Raw genomic sequence first — 25,005 nt, 5'->3', positions numbered from 1 at the left:
CCGCGATCCTACGACCGTGAGTCCGCTGCCCTAACCACTGGGCCATTGCGCCTCCACACAGAGCCACACCTACACCTATGTTTAAGAAAATTGTGAAATTAATGAGAAATGAAAGTTACAAGTAGGATAAAACTGAAGCATGATTAAATTGATATGAAACTGACTAAAGTTAGGTATGTCTGACTAAAGTAACAAAAAGACTGGTTGGATAAAACTGTTTAAATTTAGACATGATTGAAGTAACTTTAGAGTGAAACTAAAGTGGGGTTACAGTAGCTTGACAGTTATAATGAAGATGTATGCAAAGCTGAAATAAACACAGAATACGATTAACCATTAAATGAAATTGATAAAACAATAGTTATATGCTGTGTAAGTTAGATTATATGTAGGTGTGATTATGTGGGTGGAGCTATAACTTAATGACCAGGATTATAGTTTAGTGGGTAGGAGTATGGTATAGTGGGTGGTTTTATACATGGCAGTAGGTGGGTTTATGGCTGTATGCGGATGAGCTACAATTGTATGTGCATTGGACTATAGTTAGTTGTAGGTTGGACTACAGATGGCAGTAGGTGTGACTATAGTTGCAGTACATAGGACTATGTTTGGCAGTGAGTTTCTGCTTCTGATCTTTGTGGGTAAGTCTACAGTTATACATGAGAGGGACTTTTGTTGGATGTGAATGGGATGTGTAAGGGATGCATATTATAGTTGTATGTAGGTTGAACAATAGTTGGATGTGGGTGGGGCTACAATTAAATGTGGATAGGAGTAGTTGGATGCAGGTGGAATTAAAGTTGGATGTGGGTGGAACTAAAGTTGAATATAGGTATACCTACAACTGGATGTTGGTGGGACTACAGTTGGATGTGGGTGAGTCTACAGTTGGATGTGGATAGGACTACAATTAAATGTGGATAGGACTAGTTGGATGCAGGTGGATTAAAATTGGATATAGTTAAGCCTACAACTGGATGGGGGTGGGACTACAGTTGGAAGTGGGTGGGAGCAACATCGAATATCCAAGTTAGAAAGCTAAATGTTAGTTAAAAAGTATTACAGCAATAAAACTGAAGTGTGATCTGGATCGAATCAAGTCAAGCAAAAATTAAATAAAGAAGAAAAAACAGTAAAAGATAAAATATGGGCAAGTCTCTTTAGCAGGCAACTCTATAACTGGTGTGTAAATTCTATAAGAAAGACAAAGATTTAGACTTTTCAAAGTCAAGTAATGTGGTAAAAGAGTGTTACATCTAAGTGTAGGTCTGTGAGATGCTATTCTAAATAAGGAGAGATAGGATTAGAGTGAGGGTTACCTTTTCAATGCGAGCAGAGTAAGCATCCGTTCCTGAAAATGCCATTTTTTCTGTTTCCTTTTATTTGGTGAATGTTTCTAACACTGTACAGCCTGAGAAATGAATACTGCTTCTATTCACAATGGTCACCATTGTATTGGTTTAGATATGTAAATTTTGTCTAGTCCATCAGGCTGACACGATGTTATCGACTTTAAAATGATTACCATTCTCTTTGGTCAAGGAATGGCTGAGAACTGAGAGCATTACTGAATCATGTCGTAGCGATATTCATTATGATTCAACGGCAAAAGTGTGACTGACCGATGTCCATTAAACCATTTTTGTAGAAATCTCAGTGTAATTTATGTCTCACCCACACACGAAGAGTGTGTGTGTGTGTATATATATATATATATGTGTGTGTGTGTGGTTGTCTGTGTGTGTGTCTGTCTGTCTGTCTGCTCTGTAATTTCTCTAAGCCATTAAGGTTATTAACAACGAGAATAAATGTCAAAAGTAAAAATATTTTCCACTGTTAGTTGAGATGTGAGAGGATTTATAGTCAAGTACGTGAATGGCAATAAAGGTTGAAGAAATCAGATTTAGATTTATAAAGTGTTATATATTGACAAATCATCATAAGAAAATAGTAAAATTGGTAGTTCTCTCCATTTCATTCAAAGCAGAATTCCAGGTAAATGTGATGATCTGTTTCAAAGAAATCATAAGACCAGTTTTAAATATTTAAGAAGGAATAATAAAGCCGGTCAAAGACTCATACATGTACACACACACACACACACACACACACACACACACACACATGCAACATACACACATACACACATGCACACAGAAACATTTATAAACAGATATACACATAATTACTGAGAGGAAGATGTCACATAGATGAGAACAAAAAATGTACAAAGAATGTTAATACGAAAATTTATGTAAATTCTGAAAATGATAATATAAAATATATAATTCTAAATACATTAAACATATTCAACATACACATATTTTTATATATCTATTACACACACAGAACACAAACACATAAACTCACATACATGCACACTAAGTCATCTAACAAGTAACTTTTTATCTCCCATGTTATTAGTAACTTGCTCTAATGGGATTACTGAAATAAATCTGGATAAAACAAAATAATCATTTGACATTAGTCAATCTGTTTATATATATTATATATATATATATATATATATATATATATATGTATGTTTCCAATAATGCATATGTCTGTTCGTATGCATGCAAACGGGAGTATATACATGTGTGTGTGTGTGTGCATTGTTATACTAACCATTATGGATTGGATGTATACACACACACATATGTATTATATATATATATATATATATATATATATTTGTATCAAATGAAATAAAAAACAGAACACAGCGGATGTCGCGGTTCACGTGTTTCAAGCTTTATAAACAACCTAGTCTTACATCAGTGTATAATAGACATAAAGGATGGTTTAAAGCTTTCTTCAGCCACATGCAGTTGTTATTCCATGTGGCTGAAGAGAGCTCTAAACCATCCTTTATGTCTATTATACACTGATGTAAGAATAGGTCGTTTATAAAGCTTGAAACACGTGAACCGCGACATCCTCTGTGTTCTGTTTTTGATTTCATTTGATACATATACCCTCTCACCTCTGCTACTAGCTGGTATATATACAGGTGCTTACACTTATCAAGTATTGACCCTGAATTTTATATATATATATATATATATATATATACATATATACATATATATATATATAGAGAGAGAGAGAGAGAAAGAGAGAGAGAGTGGTGGATGGATGGATGAATTGATGGAGGATGAATGGATAAACAGATGGAAGGACAAATAAACAAATAAGATGCCCTCATGCATACTGTTGTCTAACAGATGATAGTACCATTTATCTTGGCTGGTTCTTCAATGAACCATGAAGGCTATCCTGGAGTACATAGTAGTTATGGATATGGTCTTTCAAAGCGAGGAGGAATCATGGTATTTTTTTTCACAGTCCTGTGATGCAAATGAGCAAACCATTTGCAACACAAATCTTAAGAAGCCAACTAGCCACTTAATCCCTTTTCAATGAGGGGGACATACAAACCAGATATAATTCATTCTCACCAGGCATTGGGATAGGCAAATATTAAGGGTTTTCCTGAAGAATGTGCCACCCAGACCCAACATAATGATTTCAGAGTAAGAGCTTGATGGACTGAAAGACAAAAGGTGGTTGCAAGGAAGGTGTGGAAACTAAAAGCTTTCACTGCTAAATATATTTATCATTTATTTTCTATCTTTTACTTATTTCAGGCATTAGACTGTGGCCATGCTGGGGCACTGTCTGAATAACTTTTAGTCAAATGAATCGACCCCCATACTTATCTGTTTTTAAATCTAGCACTTATTCTGTTCTTCTCTTCTGCAGAACTGTTAAGTTATGGGGATATAAACACACCAACACACATTGTCAAGTAGTGGTGGAGGACAAACAAGCACACATACACATGATGGGTTTCTTTCAGTTTCAATCTACCAAATCCACTCACAAGATTTTAGTTGGCCTGAGGCTATAGTAAAAGACACTTGCCCAAGGTGTCATGCAATGGGACTGAACCACCAGAACCATATGGTTGGGAAGGAAACACCTCACCACACAACCACAACTGGGCCTGTATGTTGTGAGTGATTCAAAATGGAGCATATGATGAAGGGAAGATGATAGAGACCTATAACCCAGAGAGGACAATTGGGATTTTCTACATGATAACTTGCTGAAAGCTATGGAAACAGCAGATCTGTGGCTGAAACAAAGCATTCTTTGTTTGACTGGTGCCTTGCTCCAGCCACAAAGCTGTTCCATAGCTATCAAATTCCACTCAAAGGTATTGGTCAGTTGAAGGGTATGGCTGAAACCTAAAAAAGTTGTGCACTGGAATTGAACCCCAAAACAATGTGGCTGAGAAAGGAGCTTCTAAACCACACTGCTATACCAGCATGCATTTCAATGAAGATGAGTGATGTAATGCACAAGATGCACAGATGCACAATGTATAGAAAATGTATAAACTGTTGGATGTGAGAGAGCCTCTACAAAATCCTTTTGACATGCTAGATATGGCAGCTAAATCTCTTTGAAATTACACATAACCACTAAAACCTAAAGCATTCAGATTACTCTGTCGAATGTAATGCTTATTGATCCATATTGTTTTTAATTAATTATGCATTATCTTGTAGCTTTGAGATTTTGATGATATAATTGTTTATTTTTAGAATGACATTGTAGGGTAGGTGTGAGAGGCTGCATCTTGTCATTTTGAACTGTTTCATTGCCAAGACCTGCTGGAATATTTTGGCCAGGCATGGCCAGTTTAAACACTAAAAGGTTAAAACAAAACACAGCAGACTGTGTTATCCAAACTGCACTGTACCAGCAAAATGTTAAAATGTTGGAAAGGTCATGAATGGAATGTCTTTGATTATAGACCTGCTCAGTCATGGATAACTTCAGAGTAAACATCAAAACTACATGGTTGTAGTCACACTATGACTACAATACTAAACTGCACTGTACTTACAAAATGTTGAAAAGGTCATGAATGGAATGTCTTTGATCATAGACCTGCTAAGTTATAGACAACTTCAGGGTAAACACCAAACCTACATGGTTATAGTCACACATGACTATAATACTGCCTGTTCCAAATATATCGATGCACCATTTACACAGATTTTTCTATTGACATGCAATCACTTTTATTGACAACATGCACAGTGTGCAGTTTCTTCATGTTTACAGTCCTATACACATTAACATCAATCCACCTACACATAAACATCAATTCTCAAATATAAGTTAAAAGCAACAGATATTAAAATGGATAAAAGCATTACAAGATTGGGAAGCAGTAAATCCTGTTAAAATATAGTAGAGTTCAGTCATATTTGTGTACATATAAAGTTATAGGTATATACATTATTTAAAGTTATATATGTCTGCCTGTGTGTTTGTCTATCTATCTATCTATCTATCTATCTATCTATCTATCTATCTATCCATCTATCTATCTATCTATCTCTCTATCTATCATGTGTGTGTGTATGAAGCTATATCTGTGTGTATAAGGGTGTCTGTGTATGTATATATATATATATATTATATATATATATATATATACACACACACATATATATATATATTACTCTACCTCTGGTATTTGAGTGCACTTTTTTCTACCTTGTTTCACATTTATGTGTTTACTCCAGTATATATATATATATAATATATATATATATATATATATATATTATATATATATATTATATATATATATATATATATATGTATATATATGTATGTATATATTTATGTATGTATGCGTATATATATATATATATATGTAAGCTACTGTCACATTTACAGTGTTCTGTTTCATAGCCATAGATGCTACAGAGATATTGTTTGCATGTGTTGTAAAATTACAGTGTCGGCTAATAAACCTACAGATAAGTTCTATAGTATATTACACAGGTTGTTCAGGCTAAATTTGACTGGTTTTTTTAATGTCTTCTCTTTTTTTCAGGAACAGTTTGATGTATTGGCGAGCAGTCACCAATTAATCTGGAGAGCATAAAAACTAAAGATGTAGTTGAGAAAATGTTAGCTGACATGGAGGAGTTGAAGTCAGCTGGATACTGGTCAAGCGTTACCTGTATCATGGTGATTCATGCTAAGTATCAAAGTGTTGACATCATGACTACTGCAAGATACACTAAAAGGATGTGGCCAGAAGGGAGGGTTAAGACAGGAATTCTGGCTGTGTCTACATGCTGGAATTCATCCAACAACTGATTAATAGGGCCTTACATTCAACTCAGATGACTATTAGAAGCTGGTGGAGAGGGTGGTTAAACTCTGGCTGGAGAGGGTTGCTACTGGAAGTCCTTATGTATGACTGCAGGAATCGATCTAATTAAATCCAATTAAAACAGGCATTCATTAGGTAAATCCATGAACAAACAAAGAAAATTGGATTTCTCCTCCCTTTCTTGATGAAATGAACCACAGCAATATCATTGATGAGGAATATTCTTCTACTGTTATTTAACCTTAACCTATCTTTCTCTGCTGACAGCATACTTGACCTGTGGAAGCCTTGCTCAACATGTTGTTCGAATAGCTGGAATATTCTAGAAACAACTGCTAGAGACTATGTAAAATTTTTTGTTATATAGTCTCAAGCAGCTAGATTAAATGTCCTTGTCAAATCTTATTTCTTTACTGCCCACAAGGGGCTACACACAGAGGGGACAAACAAGGACAGACAAACAGATTAAGTCGATTATATCGACCCCAGTGTGGTAACTGGTACTTATTTAATTGATTCCGAAAGGATGAAAGGCAAAGTCGACCTCGGCGGAATTTGAACTCGGAATGTAGCGGCAGACGATATGCCTCTAAGCATTTTACCCGGCGTGATAACATTTTTATTTCTTTACTACCCACAAGGGGCTACACACAGAGGGGACAAACAAGGACAGACAAATGGATTAAGTCGATTATATCGATCCCAGTGCATAAGTGGTACTTATTTAATCGACCCCGAAAGGATGAAATGCAAAGTCGACCTCAGTGGAATTTGAACTTAGAATGTTGCAGCAGACGAAATATCGTTAAGCATTTTGCCCAGTGTGTTAACGTTTCTGCCAGCTCATGCACCTTGAAATCAATGTCCTTGTCAAATCTTGCCAAACTATTTGCCTTTTCATTTCTGCTTTCATATCTCTTTTACTCCTTTGCTCTTTTACTTGTTTCAGTCATTTGACTGCGGCCATGCTGGAGCACCGCCTTTAGTCGAGCAAATCGACCCCGGAACTTATTCTTTGTAAGCCCAGTACTTATTCTATCGGTCTCTTTTGCCGAACCGCTAAGTGACGGGGACGTAAACACACCAGCATCGGTTGTCAAGCAATGCTAGGGGGACAAACACAGACACACAAACACATACACACAGATATATATATATATACATATATACGACAGGCTTCTTTCAGTTTCTGTCTACCAAATCCACTCACAAGGCATTGGTCGGCCCGGGGATATAGCAGAAGACACTTGCCCAAGGTGCCACACAGTGGGACTGAACCCGGAACCATGTGGTTGGTTAGCAAGCTACTTACCACACAGCCACTCTCTATATGAATATAGATCCAAAGATCAAGGTTTAGGAAGAAAGTTAGCTTCAAGCAATCCATTTAATCAAGATATCCTTGGCCTAAAGAGTAGCCTGTGGTATACATCTCACTTAAATATTTACCACTTCCGAGGGTCCACTCATTCTGAAACATATATAGCCTAGATTTTATCTACTCCATACCTTAATCTTATGTGTGTATGTGTGTGTGTGTGTGTGTGTATGCATATGTGTGCGTATGCGCAAACATACATATGAGACAATGTTTTGGCACCAAGGGACATAACTCTTAACTCAATCCCGTGCACGATTCATTTCATCATCTTTTTCACAGGAACCACAAACTGAATGTGTCTATGCACCTCCAACAGCAGAGAGCAGTTGCCATATTTCATTTCATAATGGCTACTTCTGATGGCCACAGGGTTATGTAGTCAGATCTAATACTCAGTTGAACACCTACTGCAGAACGGATTGGTAAGATCAGCCATAATGGATACATAATATTGTACACTTTGATATATATCTCTATATATATAAACGGCAAAATGTCTGTCTGTGTGTGTGTGTGTGTGTGCGTGTCCTTTATACAAATCCACAATTTTTCAGTTAGAGGGCTCACACTTTCTATTTTCATTCAAACCTGTCCAAGGGTGGTCGTGCACATCTTTACATTTCCCCAGTCACCCTGCAAAGGGTGAATTTTCTATTTTTGTGAATTTTCTATCCAAAACCCAATCAAAATGCCCGAAACTTAATACGCCAATTGAATGCCAGCTAGCTGTATGTGATTGGTCGGAGATTTGGACAGTACTCACGTGTATGTGCGCATGCATGCAGCTGTATATGCATGCACTTGCACTATGACCCGGCATTGCTGGGTCATAGTGCTAGTATATATATAAAGAGAAAGAGGGATTCAGGAAATGCAGACAAATACCTCAAGCAGTGCTCAGTGCAAAATCATGCCTAAGAGGATGTATAGAGAGAAAGGGTCATCTGGTAAATCCAAAGTGTTCTACAACCTGAACATCCTAGAAATGATCAACTGTGGCAGAATATGAAATAAAATAATGAAAGGAATAAAGATGGTGGTACCACATTCATTAATCTGTTGTGGCCATTTCAATAATAGCTGGAAATTGATGTATCAATCAATATACTGGATCATATGTGCAAAAAATTATGGAAGTCTATAGGAGGGACTTAGAGTGTCTTAGCAGAAGAGCAATAGGTTTCGCTATTTTTAAGCACAGACTTTGTGCCAATAGTAGAAAAGATTGTTATTATTATTTTTATTATTATTATTATTATTATTATTATTATTATTAGGAAGGCAGTGTGTTAACAGAATTGTTAGTATGCCTGGCAGCATTTCATCTATCTTTTCGTTCTGAGATCAAATTCCTTTTGGGGTCGATACATTAAGTACCAGTGAAACACTGGGGCTGATGTAGTTGACTAGTCCCTTCCAAAATTTCAGGCGTTGTGCCTTCAGTAGAAAGGATTATTATTATTATTATTATTATTATTATTATTGAGTGAGAGAGCAGTGCATACCACCAAATTGACACTGAGGTAAAATATACGAAGCCCAGTATACCCATCATGACTACCCGTCTGATAAGGGTACACCAGGCACATGCATCACAACCATATGTGCGCGACATAGTGATCTCATATCAAAATAAACAGCACATGACCTTGCAGGTAGGGTGCGGTTAGAATTTTCAACAGGTCGAGTAGCCCATCCTGCCCAAAAGGACCTGAATATGGGTTGTTTAAGGATGTTGAACAAAACACCCATGTTTCCGAAGGTGAATTATCCAAACCACAAAGAATTCCCTTCACCACATGGCTATGATGCTCCCCTATTACTTCTGCTTGTGATCTGAGATACACATATCGTCAGCCCCTAAGGGACATGCTCAACTGGTTATGGTCAAACAACTGACAAGTAAATCTGTGGTATTGAGCAGAATATTTGCAGTAGGCCATCTTCTATACCAAGACAAAACAATGTACATGATAACACTTCCAGTCAGTTAAAATCAGAAGCCATGAGAGCCACTGTCTGGTAGTGCACCAGGGCATTTATTATATTATTATTATTATTATTATTATTATTATTATTATTATTATTATTATTATTATTATTATTATTATTATTATTATTATTATTATTATCATTAAGATGGTGAGCAGGCAGAATCATTAACATGCCAGACAAAAGGCTTAGCAGCATTTCTTCTGGTTTTATGTTCTGAGTTCAATTTCCACCAAGGCTAACTTTGCCTTCTGTCCTTTTATTGGGGGAGGGGTGGGTTCAATGAAATAAGTACTCAAATCAACATAAACAATGTAAATTTCAGGCCTTGTGCCTATGGTAGAAAGGAATATTATTATAATTTATGTTGTTGTTGTTGTAGTAGTAGTAGTAGCAGCAGCAGCAGCAGTAGCAGTAGCAGTAGCAGTAGTAGTGGTTGTGGTGGTGGTGGTAGTAGTAGTAGTAGTAGTAGTGGTAGTAGTAGTAGTACATGTGAAAATGCACAAAGTGCATATATCAAGACTTATAATACATCCTGCTGTTATGCCACACGCATACTCAACACACAACACACCTACACACACATACGCTTATGCACCTACACACGTCAGAAATGGTGAATCAGACGAGAACCCCAGAAGTTACCTAAGTGGAGATGGATGTCAGAAGAAGGAAAATATGTACAATAAATAGATGCTTGTGTCTGTATGTATGTGTGTGTGCACGTGCACGCATGTGTGTGGATGTCGGGGGAGGGGGGCGTGCATGCACATGTCTAGCATGCAATGTATGTAAATATGGTTTTCTATGTACGTTTATATGTGTATGTGTTATGTGTGCATGCTTACATGTGCGTGTGTGTGTGTGTATACACATGCTCACGTGTATGTATGTGTGTGTGTGTATGTGTGTGCATGCACATGTGTGTAGCATGCGATATATGTAAATATGGACGTCTCTCTATGTACATGCATATGTATATGTGTTATGTGTGCATGCATACATGTGCGTGTGTCTGTGTATACACATGCTCATGTGTATGTGTGTGCGTGTGTGTGTGTGTGTGCAGGCACATGTGTATAGCATGTGATATATGAAAATATGGATGTCTCTCTATGTACATGCATATGTATATGTGTTATGTGTGCATGCTTACATGTGTGTGTGTGTGCGTGTGTACATGCTCATGTGTGTATGTGCATGCGTATGTGTGCTAAATATTCACTATATTTGTGTATATATGTCAGCATGGAATATAGACATAAAACGATGCAATTGATGATGGTGATGATGATGATGATGATGATGATGATGATGATAATGTAACATTTAACATGTATATATAAGAGTAAGATGTAATTTGCATGTGTGTTTGTATTTATGCACAACATTCAATAAGTATTACTGCAGCATGAGATATACCTCCACCCACCCCTCACTTCCTCGATCTTTCCTATTGATACGCACAACGATAGTTATACATGTTTTATTCTCATACAGAAGAGAAAAATAGAGAAAGAAAAGGAAAGAGAGAGAGGAAGTGTGTGTGTGTGGTTTGTCCATACTGGCTAAAGTTGGATGGTCCACCGCAGTTCAAGTCCATTCTCATATGGAGTTAGGGCCCTCTTAAATGGTTGAGTACTACGTCTCGCTCACTCATTCCATTTTCGGCGTGGATTCTACACACACACACACACACACACACAGAGAAACATACACATGCATATGTACATATATCTACATGTGCATATATACACACACACACATGTGCACATAAATTTGTATTCGTGCTTATTTATCCCCATCAGCAGCAGCAGCAGTGTCGTTTGATGATACTGATGATGATGATAAATGTGTATATATATATATATATATTCATACACACAATACATACATACACATATGTATGTACGTATGTATACATACATATATATATATATATATATATATATATGTGTGTGTGTGTGTGTAATTATATACACAAACACACATACATATTTATATACATACATATATATATATATATATATATATACACACACACATACATGCCATGCATATATATATATATATATATATATATATATATACATATATATATAGACACCTGTCTATAATTATATATACACATATCTAAGTACATTCACACATACACACACGTGCCACACAATACATAGCAAACATGCACGCACGCACACACACACACACACACACATGTACATACGTATGTACATAGACACACATACACACACGCACACATAGTTAGAAACAATTTAATATAGATGCAACACAACCATGCAATAATATAAATCAAGTATGTATATGCATTACATAACAAATGTATGTGTGTGTGTGTGTGTGTGTGTATGATTAAGCATGCATGTGTGTGTGTGTGTGTGTGTTAGCAAGAGAGTTGGATGGATTACATGTGTTTTCGTATGACATTATGGTCGTTTGTATGTGTGTCAAATCAGATTATTTTTTACATAAATTTATAAACAAATAGTCATATTTACATTTTACATATGTGAGTCTTTGACAGAGTGTGAACTTTTCAAAACAATTGTGTTTTTAAGGTCAATGGTATTGTTTGCTTTCTTGGAACCCATGTTTTCTCTGGTCTTACTGTCTTCCTTAGATTTAATGTTGGTAGTGTCAGAAATGGTGTTGGTGGTGATGGTGGTAAAGTTTTGAGGAATGGTTATTATGATGTTAGCAGCGTCGGTGACAAGCCGGCACAGACAGGAATATGCTGTTCCAAAAGTATTTAAGCAGAGCCTTCTCAAAACATTACACTGAGAAACTTCATTGTGAGAAAGAGAAAGTGAATATGTTTGTGTATTTGTGTGTCTGTGTGTGGGTGTGTAAGAGAGAGAAAGAAAAGGGCAGGAGAAAAGATAGAGAGAGGAGCAGAGAGAGAGAGTCACTAAGACAAAGTTTTTCTTGCCACTAGCAGCTAGTCTGGGTATATGCTTCCTTCATCTGTGTCATAGATATATCCTGATAGTCTTGCAAAAGAAAAAAAACACACACACACACATACACATACACCCTGCCAAAAGCAAGAACCCCACCTCACACTCTCACATTATCACTCATATCTCTACTCTCCACCCTGCAAGCACTATATTTGGATTCCTTGTCCACCTTAAGCTGTTACTAATGGTAAATAAGGAACTTTTGTCCCATATACGTATGTATATATGTATGTATGTATATATGTATGTATGTATGTATGTGTGTGTGTATGTATGTATGTATATGTGTGTGTATATGTATATATGTGTGTGTGTGTGTGTGTGTATGTATGTATGTATGTATGTATGTGTGTGTATGTATGTATGTATGTATGTATGTGTGTGTGTGTATGTATGTATGTATGTATGTATGTATGTATGTATGTATGTATGTATGTATGTATGTATGTATGTATGTGCAGGCTTCTCTGTTCTGCGAGAGGATGTAAGGTTCTACCAAGACAGGCAGACAGGAACAAATATATATATATAAATACATATATGTATTCAGAATTACAGAAACAGATTTATACATTCTACATTCCTATATATACAATACATAAGAATATACATTCACATAAATATGCATGCATATACATACAGACATGCATACATATGTGTGTGTGTGTGTGTGTGTGTTAAATTACATTTTTATTGTTTTACTTTTTTATTACTAAACCTTTCATCTAAGTGTCTAAGTCCAGCCCATGACAGTGTGGAAAACGAATGTTTGATGATGATGATGATGAGGATGATGATGATGATGATGGTGATGATGATGATGATGATGATGATGATGATGATGATGATGATGATGATGATGATGATGACGATGACGATGACAACGATGACGACAACAACAACAATAACGATTATGGTGATGTTTCTACCTGAGCTCCACACCCAGAACATTAAAACACATGCATCAAATGTAGACAGACTGATTGAAAAGTGCTTAAATAAATATATATATATATATATATATATATATATATATAAATTGAAGATTTTACATGGAAATGGTAAATCTGTAAATACAATACCCACGTTACATCACCACTACTGTCAGCTGATTGAGAAATGTGGTCCCTCTCTTGAGACATTTCTTAATTTCCACTTGAAATCTTTCATCTTCAACAAAAAGGGGTTCTATACTTTGCTATATGCCATCAGTTGTAAACAATCAGGGCCTTTGTTTCTTTTCACTCCGGAAGTGTTTGGGTGTGGTGAGCTTCATGGTTGAAAAATTGAAAAAGAAACTCCTAAACGACGCCTAAAGTAATGCCATCTGTGAATAATACATTTGTAAATAGTCTAATACTTAGCTGATGGCCTACTTTTATTTTGGCTGACCAATCTATTTTTAGCTTCACTGAGTTTTTAACAAGGGGGTTTTCCAGTTCCTGCTGTCTTATATCTTTTACTTGTTTCATACATTAGACTATGCATATACCGGGGCATCACCTTGAAGGGGTTAGTCAAATAAATCAAGCTGAGTAGTTATTTTCCAGCCTAGTACTTATTCTATGAATTTCTGTTTTGCTGAACTGCTAAGTTACAAGGACTTAACCACACCAGTTGTCAAAAGGTAGTGGGGGGGAGATAAATACATGCACAAAGACACACATACATCATCGTTTAACGTTCGCTTTCCATGCTAGCATGGGTTGGACGATTTGACTGCGGGCTGGCAAACCAGATGGCTGCACTAGGCTTCAATCTTGATCTGGCAGAGTTTCTACAGCTGGATGCCCTTCCTAACTCCAACCACTCCGAGAGTGTAGTAGGTGCTTTAACATGCCACCAACATGGGGCCAGTCAGGCGGTACTGGCAACGACCTCGCTCGAATCTTTTACATATGCCACTGGCACAGGTGCCAGTCAGGCGATGCTGGTAATGATTACGCTCAGATGGTGTCTTTTACATGCCACCAGCACAAGGGCCAGATCGCCGCTCTGGCAACGATCAAGCTCGGATAGTGCTCTTAACACCCTACTAGCATGGGTCTCGAGTGCCAGTAAGGCAATGCTGGTAACGATCACACTCGAATGGTGCCTTTTATGTGCCACTGGCACGGAAGCCGGTTAGCCGCTCAGTCAACGATCACACTCGTATGGTGCTCTTTGCACCCCGCTAGCACAGACGGCAGCCATCGAATTTGATTTTGATTTTGATTTTGATTTCACTTGCCTACACACCCATGTACCCATGCATATATAAATAAATGTAATAGTGTGGTTGGACAATGTAATGCAAGCAAGTGTATACATTGTGAAGTTCTGGGATTCATTAAGGTTTTTTTCCAGTCACATAACTGCTAAAATGTTCATTACAAATGAGGTTTTATTGCTTTATGGTTATATTGTAGTAAATGTGGAGTACATAAATTGGTCAAACTACTCAAGCTTTGCATCACTGTCTCAATGGTCATAGGTAGGCAGCTAAGTAAGTTAGCTAGGTTGCAGTATATTTATGAACGTTTCCAGAAACATAAGGAAGGATTTAAGTGGTGATGGATACAGATAATTGATCAGGTGTCTGATGAAGCTAACTCAACTGAGCAAATACTGTAGGAGAGAGAACATTTTGAGGTTAGGACACTACAGTTTATAGCTTTTGGGCTTAAATGATAGGGTTAAGAGGGCGGAAATACTGTTACATAGTGAAAAGGAAAATACTGTTCATGTTCTTTTCGCAGCTAATTGTAAGAAAGCAACATAGCCATGGTAAGAGAATGAATGATAGTAAAAAAATATGTAAAGATTTACAGATAATGTAGAAGGGGCTTAATGGATTCTATACAAAAGGGAAGTTGTATGAATGCTATGTTTTGCTGAGATTGTATTCATTTAGAATATTTGAAAGATTAAAAAGCATATGTGTTAATAACATTATAGTTGCTCATTTTTTAATTAATGGTTTTTGCAGTCATGGATTTAAAGATGCAAAGGATTAGGCCAAAAATGGTCTAGAAAAAGATTATAACAGCGCCTTCGGTTGATAAATCTATAGTTAATATGCAATTAAATACAATTTTTTAGAATAAGAATATACAGAGTCATCTACAAAGTTCAAGAACTGAAATTATGTGTTAGCCATTCATGTCAACCAATGGATCGGTAGGAAATCATGTTCATTTAATGTTCACTCTCCATGCTGGCATGGGTTAGATGGTTTGACAGGAGCTGATAAGCCGGAGAACTGCACTAGGTTCCACTCTAATATGGTATGGCTTCTACAGCTGGATGCCCTTCCTAACATCAACCATTCCAGGAGTGTAATGGGTGTTTTACATGCCACCAGCACGGGTGCAATTTACATGACACTGGCAACGACCACGACTATGATATTCACAGGTTCCATTTCCATGGCCCCAGCAACAACCATGACTACAATGCATGGGTGCCATTTACATAGCACCGACAGCAACCATGACTACAATTCATGAGTGCCATTCACGTGTCACTGGCACTTAATTATAATAAATACATATCTAGGCTAGACATGGAAAATTTCAAGGAGACTTGTCTAAGTTCATGTCACTGTCAAACTCCTGGTTTTAGCAATGAAGAATAAGAGCATGTTTATACAGGGAACTTAAATGTGATTCATAATAGGGAATTAAGGACTTAAGCATGTTGATGATGAAATGAACAAAATATAGGGAATCTGAAATAGTTGTAAGTTTTAAATGACATGTTTTGTTCTAAAAATCAGTGGAAAGTTTTGTGGATAAAACTTAGAGTTTGATACTAGATTTTTGTTTTGAAAATCAGAGATCGAAGGTAATTAACATCATTATTAGAAAGATTAGAGGGTTGGCACTTAATGACATAAAACATTCAGTCTTTAATTAGTACAAGTTAGACAATACCTAAGTGAGTTGAATGAATAGCATTAAAGTGCTGGTGAACAGTAATTTTGTAATTGTGAGTAAAATATCTTAAGTGAAAGTATTGGCCAAGGAATTGGAATAACACATTTGATAGTAAAAAAATATCAGGTACTGAAGAGATCAAGACAAAGAGAGATTAACCCTTAAAAGGCAGGAAAAGGTAACATGAATGTGTGCACTAAATGGGCCCAAAACAAAAACAAATACCTCTCTTTCCTTAGGGTAATTTTTATTCTTAATTTCACTTTAAATAAATAAGTACAAAAATACTATAATAATTGTTAAGCCCTCACACAAATAAAATTTACAATCTCATTATCTAAATTTAAGCTTCAAATTTTGGCACTAGGCCAGCAAATTCTGGGGAGGGGTTAAGTTGATTACTTCAACCCCAGTGTTTCACTGGTACTTATTTTATTGACCCTGAAAGGATGAAAGGCAAAGTTAACCCCAGCAAAATTTGAACTTGGAATGCAAAGACAGATGAAATGCTACTAAGCATTTTGCCCAGTGTGGTAACAATTCTACCAGCTCACCACCCTAGTGCTATAAAATATTCACTTTTCTTTTCATTTAGTGTGAGCATAAAATCATTTGAGATTCCCACATTGTTATTGTCAAATTACTGTACAAATGGACAAAAATCGGAGTACTTTCTCTACCTGAAACTAGTTGAAGCATTGCTTTCTTCTGTGCTACTTAGGACATCATTATTATCAATCTACCACATCTGATAAGAAAGTCGGAAAAAAACTATTTCATTACTGTGTAAATCTTCCATTTGCGATTTGATTTTCCTATTGATTAAGGCTACATATACATAGACACACTCAACTAAACAAATGCTTAATTGATGATGTCTGCTGTTCTCTAATGAAACACCAATTGATGATGCCCACCATTTAAGGGTTAAATGCTAAATCTGAAGAGCTGAATGGTAATTATGTTAAAGAAAAGAACTGTTGTATTCTAAAACATTTTTTGAACCAAGTTACACAAAGGTACCTTATAAAAGCTGAAGCAAAGAAAAGTAAACAGACAAATAGCAGCTTCAGCAAACAAAGCATTAAGTGTGACTAGAGCATCTTTATTAACTACTGTGAAGCCAGTTACTAAAATATCGGGGTTTGTTTATTATGGAATTTGGATTATTTTAGGAAAACTTAGGGATATGAAAGTAATTAGGACAATGAGTGCATATAACTTTTCTATTTAGAGTTAAAATCTTGTAGAGGAGAGAATATTTAAATTAATAGATCTAATGTGTGGAGGTAAATTTAAATATATTTTGGTTAAGAACGAAGAGTGTTTATTCACCATTTGCTATATTAGAGGCAACAAATCTCATCTAGCCACATGGCTAGCTGTGAGTACACATCATTGATAAGACCCAAAATGATATGACCCAAACACATCAGTGATATGCCAAATGAATCTGGTACTCTCATTACCTGCTGCTGGAATGATTTCTCATCTCCCTCTAATATATTGTTTTTAAATATAGAACATCCATTAGAGATGTTACCACAGATGAATACCACAATTATTTGCCTCTCAACAATGTATATACATTAAGTATGATACATAGATGGCTATTTTAATTTGATACTACTTTGCTTTCAATTGAATAAACTGAATTTTTATTCGGCCAGGCAAACTATTCACAGTACCAGTGAATGCTTTATTCTCTGTTTCTTATATTGGTGACAGCAGTAAATCTCAACTAGGTATATGGTTGGCAGTGAGTATGTATCATTGAAAAGGCCCAACTAGGCTGAAACATATCTAGTGCTCTTGCCAGTCGCTACTTGGATGATTTTACATCACCATCCGACATAAATAGTAGATTTTAAACACAGGGTATTTCATAAGAGATGGTAACTCAAACGAACACTTCAATAACTTGCCTGTCAATGAAGTATATTGGATATATATGAGAGTGTGTGCATGTGTACCATCATCATTAAACATCCATTTTCCATAATGTATATATGTATACAGATAAACAGATAGATAGATAGATAGATAGATAGATAGATAGATAGATGGTTGATGGATGGATGGATGGATGGACGGACGGACGGACGGACGGACGGACAGACAGACAGACAGACAGACAGACAGACAGACAGACAGACAGACAGACAGACAGACAGATAGATAGATAGATAGATAGATAGATAGATAGATAGATAGATAGATAGATAGATAGATAGATGGATGGATAGACAGATAGAGAGAGAGGGGGAGAGAGAGAAAGAAACAGTATTCATAGATGATATGGAAGAACTGATTCACACTATACTTGTCTAATCTATAAGTGGAGCTGTCAAAATATGCAATTAATTCTAATTGTTGTCTTGTTCATTAAAAACACTATAGTCTATAAGTGGCTTTCTCTATTGTAAAATCTATTGTAAAAGGAAATGCATACATATAAATTCTCAAAGAAATAAATATAATTTGTCCTCTATGTCCAGTCAATATTGTAATAAAAATATTTTAGTTTTTACTAATTATCATGTGTTAGTTTAATGTCAATGTGGATGTGTTTTTTAACTCTTCTACTTTGTTAAATACATATGTACATACATACATCTATCATCATCATCATCATCATCACGTAGCATCTGCTTTCCATGCTGGCATGGGTCAGATGGCTTGACTGGAACTGGTAAGCTCGAGTGCTGCACCAAGTTCCAGACTGATTTGGCATGGTTTCTACAGCTTGATGCCCTTCCTAACATCAACCACCCCAAGAGTGTAATGGGTGCTTTTATGTGCCACCAGCACAAGTGTCAGTCATGTGACACCAGCATCTGCCACAACTAGAATTTCACTTGGCTTGAGAAGTCTTCTCAAACACAGCATACTGCCAAAGGTTTTGGTCACTTGTCATCACCTCTGTGAGGCCTAATATTCAAAGATCATGTTTCACCACCTCATCCCATGTCTTCTTGGGTCTACTGCTTCCACAGGTTTCCTCCACAGTCAGAGATAGACCAGCACATACATACATATATGTGCATGTGTGTATCTAAGAGATCATACCGAGTCAGAAAACTACTGTGTTGTGTGGACGCCCCCAGATGATGAAGTCGGCTAGCCCAATACGTAGATATAGAGAGAGAAGTCTAGATGTTGGGAATTGAGTAGAGGTCATCAGAACATGCGATATAACATACTGAAAGATAGAATATTATTTATAAGCTATGAAAGAACTCATTAACAACATTTAGTCATTTGGTTTCCAAGAAAGAGCACAAAAGTTTAAGAAAAAGATTTTATAAGTTGTTAGTGACTACATTGAATGCCTTTTGCTTGTTTCAGTCATTGGACTGCAGCCATACTGGAGCACCACCTTGAAGGGTTTAATCAAGTATCTCTATCTATGAGTGCTTACTTTTAAGCCTGGCACTTATTTTATCAGTTTCTTTTTGCAGAACCAGTATGTTATGAGGATGTCAACAAACCAATACCAGTTGTCAAGGAGTGGGAAGGACAAACATAACACAAACACAAAGTCACTCACACTCACATCTGTTTGTCTCTCTGCCTGTATATCCGTCCATCCGTATGTATGTATGTATGTATGTATGTATGTATGTATGTATGTATGTATGCATGTATGTATGTATGTGTGTATGTATGTGTGTATGCATGCATGTAGGTATGTATGCATATATGCATGTCTGATTATGTATGCATGTATTTATGCATATGTGTGTGTGTATGTGTGTGTGAGGAATGTGCTACCTAGGTAGGCAAGGTTGGTAGTACCTACCTTGAATAAAATAGATCGATAGTAACATTTTCCTTGTATGGCAAAATATGTACCTAATTCAATAAAATTATGACAGTTACTCTGATTACTATGCATAAAATGCAAAATATTTTAATTTTTTGTAGATTAGGTAGGCATAATTCACCCCTGCCTTTCAATGTCAGTATTTAAGCTATGCACAATACTGCTGTAGCACATGTGCTGCATGCATTCCTACAACAACGTTTTCTTTACATGCTATAAAGGCAGAAGTAAATCTGCCTTCGACTCAGTCGCACATATGTGTTTTGTTTATTTTTTGTGTATATTACTACATAAAGTTCACCAACTGCCTACTCTGAGTAATTAATGATGGCACATGCCTGGTATGTATGTATGTATGTATGTATGTATGTATGTATGTATGTATGTATGTATGTATGTATGTATGTACGTATGTATGCATGCATGCATGTATTTATGTATGTATATATGTAGGTGTGTATGTATATGACGGGCTTCTTTCAGTTTCTGTCAACCAAATCCACTCGCAAGGATTTGGTCACCCTAAGGATATTGTAGAAGACAATTGCCCAAGGTGAAGTACAATGCAGTGGGACTGAACCCATGACTTCATGATTGGGAAGCAAGCTTCTCAACCACACAGCCATGCATCTATATTTAAATCCATTTTCTCAGTGTCTATCACTCTGAAAATTGATCCACTTCAATTTCAAACTCTCAAAGATGGCTACAAATAAAAAAAAATTAATTACTTTTCCTATTCTTTATATATATATATTTATGTGTCTGTGTGTATAAAACAATATATTCTCTTTCAATGCTAATCAAAATTCACCATTAGAAACAAAAAAATAAACCTGAACAACTCAACATTAAATTGGTTAAAAGACTGGAAATTTGTTAGTTCAACCAAATAAACAAAACGAAGTACAAAATTCAATTTACACACACATTCACACTGTACACTATATATCATATATATTATATATATATATATGAGTATGCATGTGTATGTGTGTGTATATATATATATATAATATATATATATATATTATATATATATATATATATGAGTATGCATGTGTATGTGTGTGTATATATATATATATATATATATATATATATGAGTGTGTGTGTATACATATATGGGTGTGGGTGGGTGTGTGTATACCAGTGCAGTCCCATGAGCATCCTTTGAGATTTTCTTCTGGAAGGGTTTTTTAAACTAATATTTAAGCACTATTATTTATAGCTTTGGCTTTGAGTTTCACCATTCTAAAAAAAAATTCAGGTTCTTTTGACGTTCATGAATATTTATGACATCAACTATATATATATATATATATATATATATATATATATTATATATTCACTCACATACACACGCACACACACACATATAGAGCAGGGTCGCCAACTATTGCAACCATCAGGCTATGGATCATTTGGTACCAGGCTACACAATACGAATAAATTTTAAAATTTTGTTTCTATTTTATTGGCTATTGCAGTCAGTAGGGTGCACTTGCATTATATATGCATTATATATGTAATAATTAAATTATGCACATGATTCCCCAGGCTGTGCAAAGAATTGTCTTGCACGAAACCAACCAGTTTGTGGTGCAAAAATGGAAAAGAAAAAATTGAGGACCACTGCTATTGATGACTTGGAGGCTAGAATATTTAATGTGATTCACTGAATTATTGGAAAATCAGCTGCAAAAATCATTTCTTGAACTTCAGAATCCTATAATGGTTTGCATATGTAATAATATTGGGTATGCTAAAAATTAACCACCTCAAGAATAAATCTATTTAAAAATGTAATAATTTCTTTCACTTCTCATTTATTCAGATAATTCTGTCAATACAGAATTAAAGTTATACAAATTTAAAACTGCGCAAATACCTTATATTAACCCTGTATATATATATATATATACATATATATATGCAAACACATTCACAGAAACACATATGAGAATATTGATATTTACACATATATGGCAGGCTTTCATTTCAAATATATAAAAATTGAATTTAAATAGATGTTTTAAGAGGAAAATTGTATTTTGGTCAACTTATTATTTACTAGTTGAATTAAGAGAGAAATTGGGAACCTTTGGCTCTCTCATAAACAATGATTTCCATTTACTAAACAAGATTCCTCAACACTCTGCAATTTTTGTTTATGACAAAGTGATTTTTATGTCTAAAAAAAAATCAATGTTTGAAATATTGTTAAGAAAAAAAATATCATCCTAATATTTTTTTTTCTCTATGATAATAAAATATCACCTCACTAAAAAATATCAAAATCTTGATTTTAAGCCAGAATTCTTTCTATTCTGCTGCATTTCCAGAGTAACAGGAATGGTAAGATAATCAATGAGAATCGATGAAGAACCACTTAAATGTTTTCATTTTATACCCAACTCAGCCAATAGGTCTTGTTTGTTTACTTTTAAATTAAAATCCAAAACAAATAAACTAATAATAATAATAATAATAATAATAATAATAATAATAATAATAATGATAATAATAATAACAACAATAACAATGATAATAATAATCTTTTCTATTATAGGCACAAGGCCTGAAATTTTGGAAAAGAGGATAAAATAGTGCTCAACTGGTGACTATTTTATCAACCCCAGAAAGATGCAAAGCAAAACTGACTTTGGTGAAATTTAAACTCTGAACATAAAAACAGATGGAATGTCACTAAGCATTTTGTCCAGTTCTGCCAGCTTACCACATTAATAATAATAATAATAATAATAATAATGACCTTTTCTACTATAGGCACAAGACCTGAAATTTGGTGAAGGTGGGGGTAAGTCGATTATATTGACCCCAGTGTGTAACTAGTGTTTATTCAAACAACCCCAAAAAGATGAAAGGCAAAGTTGACCTCAGTAGAATTTGATCTTAGAACATAATTATGGACAAAATGCCACTAACCATTTTGCCTGGCATACTAACACTTCTGCCAGCTCGAATAATTATAATAATAATTTCAAATTTTGGCACAAAGCCAACAGTTTTGGGTGACAGGGTAAGTCAATTACATCAACCACCCTCAGTGCTCAGCTGGTAGTTATTTTATTAACCCTGGAAGGATAATCGGCAAAGTTGACCTTGACGGATGAAATGCCACTAAGTATTGTGCCCAGCGAGGTAACAAATCTAATAATACAGTTTCTGATTAAGACAAAAGAACAGCAATTTTAAGGTGGGGAGGTTACTCAATTGCTTCATCTCAGCTACTCGACTGGTATTTTATTTTATCAACTCTAGAAGGATGAATGGTAACATTGACCTGGATGGAATTTGAACTCAGAACGTAAAGACCCACAATGAATAGTGCTACTTGTGGCACCACAAGGTTACAGACTTGAAGTGAATCAATTTCAATAAATGAGAGGTATTGACTCCAGGGGGATGAAAATCAAAGTTGGTAGAATTTCAACTGAGAATGTCAAGAAACAAACTTTATTCCAGTAATTCCCACCCCTCGCACATGCACACACACACACAGGTGTTACAGAGTTTTCCTATATGGCAGATTATAACAGCAGGATATGTCAACTGATACTGACAGAAAGATTAAGGATAATCAACCAAATAATGTTATGAAAGATAACAGGACAAAAAAAAAAAAAAAAAACAAACAAACAAATGTCTCATATACCCATAGAAGAATGGTGAAAAGCTAATACTAATGTACATTATGTATAACTGGCTTTTAACCCCTTACCCAACAATTATTTTGAAAATAAATGTATTTTTTCAGACATATTTTTTAATTGTTTTATTTTACTATGTTTTGAATGGTGATTTCGAAGTATATTTCAAACCTTATTTATTATGAATTTTAATTCAATAATATTGATTTTAAATTACCGCTTTGGGCAGAAACGAGTTAACCCATTTTTAGACGAAGGAACTCGTTTGCTGTTGATTTTGGCGAGTCTATCTTTTGACGAGTTAACTCGCCAGAGATAGAAAAAAACGATTTCAGTCAAAACGCATATATTCGTTTCCGCCGGGTAAGGGGTTAATTAACATTGATTATCATATCACTTCATTTACATTGTTAAAGTTTTAAAACCAGGCAGGAAATATCATCCAATACTATTTATCGTGTCCGTCACTCTCTGTGAATCTAAAGCTTCATGCTTAATGTAAAAATTCACTATGTATTGTGAGGGCCAGCATGAGGTTAAACAACAACAGCACTTAAGCCTCATACATTACAGTAAATTTTAAGCCATTGTGGAGGCGCAATGGCCCAGTGGTTAGGACAGCGGACTCGCGGTCATAGGATCGCAGTTTTGATTCCCAGACCGGGCGTTGTGAGTGTTTATTGAGTGAAAACACCTAAAGCTCCACGAGGCTCTGGCAGGGGATGGTGGTGATCCCTGCTGTACTTTTTCACCACAACTTTCTCTCACTCTTACTTCCTGTTTCTGTTGTACCTGTATTTCAAAGTGCCAGCCTTGTCACTCTCTGTGTCACGCTGAATATCCCCGAGAACTACGTTAAGGGTACACGTGTCTGTGGAGTGCTCAGCCACTTACACGTTAATTTCACGAGCAGGCTGTTCCGTTGATTCAGATCAACCGGAACCCTCGTCGTCGTAACTGACGGAGTGCTTCCATCCATTTAAGCCATTACATCAAGAATAATTATTTTCATATATCAACAACCATAAC

General features: G+C 35.6%; 1 protein-coding gene across 8 annotated transcripts in view; it reads right to left on the bottom strand.

Moving 5' to 3' along the window:
- Positions 1-25,005, bottom strand: part of LOC115212914 (pleckstrin homology domain-containing family H member 2) — a 1,355,391-nt gene that overhangs the window by 492,140 nt on the left and 838,246 nt on the right. Inside the window, exons 1-2 of one of the 8 annotated variants that reach the window (XM_036504159.1) lie at positions 12,098-12,401; positions 1,320-2,009 (exon numbers count right to left, since the gene is read on the bottom strand). The exons of 6 other annotated variants lie outside the window; for them this stretch is intronic. In XM_036504159.1, the coding sequence (XP_036360052.1) occupies positions 1,320-1,364 (45 nt within the window). In that variant the 5' untranslated portion in view covers positions 1,365-2,009; positions 12,098-12,401. Of the gene's footprint in view, positions 1-1,319; positions 2,010-12,097; positions 12,402-25,005 lie in introns of those variants that run through there. One more of the 8 variants, XM_036504160.1, reaches the window with a different exon arrangement.

This window comes from Octopus sinensis, linkage group LG6, assembly GCF_006345805.1.
Source record: "Octopus sinensis linkage group LG6, ASM634580v1, whole genome shotgun sequence".
Lineage (NCBI taxonomy): Eukaryota > Metazoa > Mollusca > Cephalopoda > Octopoda > Octopodidae > Octopus > Octopus sinensis.
This window is presented reverse-complemented; position numbering and strand designations above follow the sequence as displayed.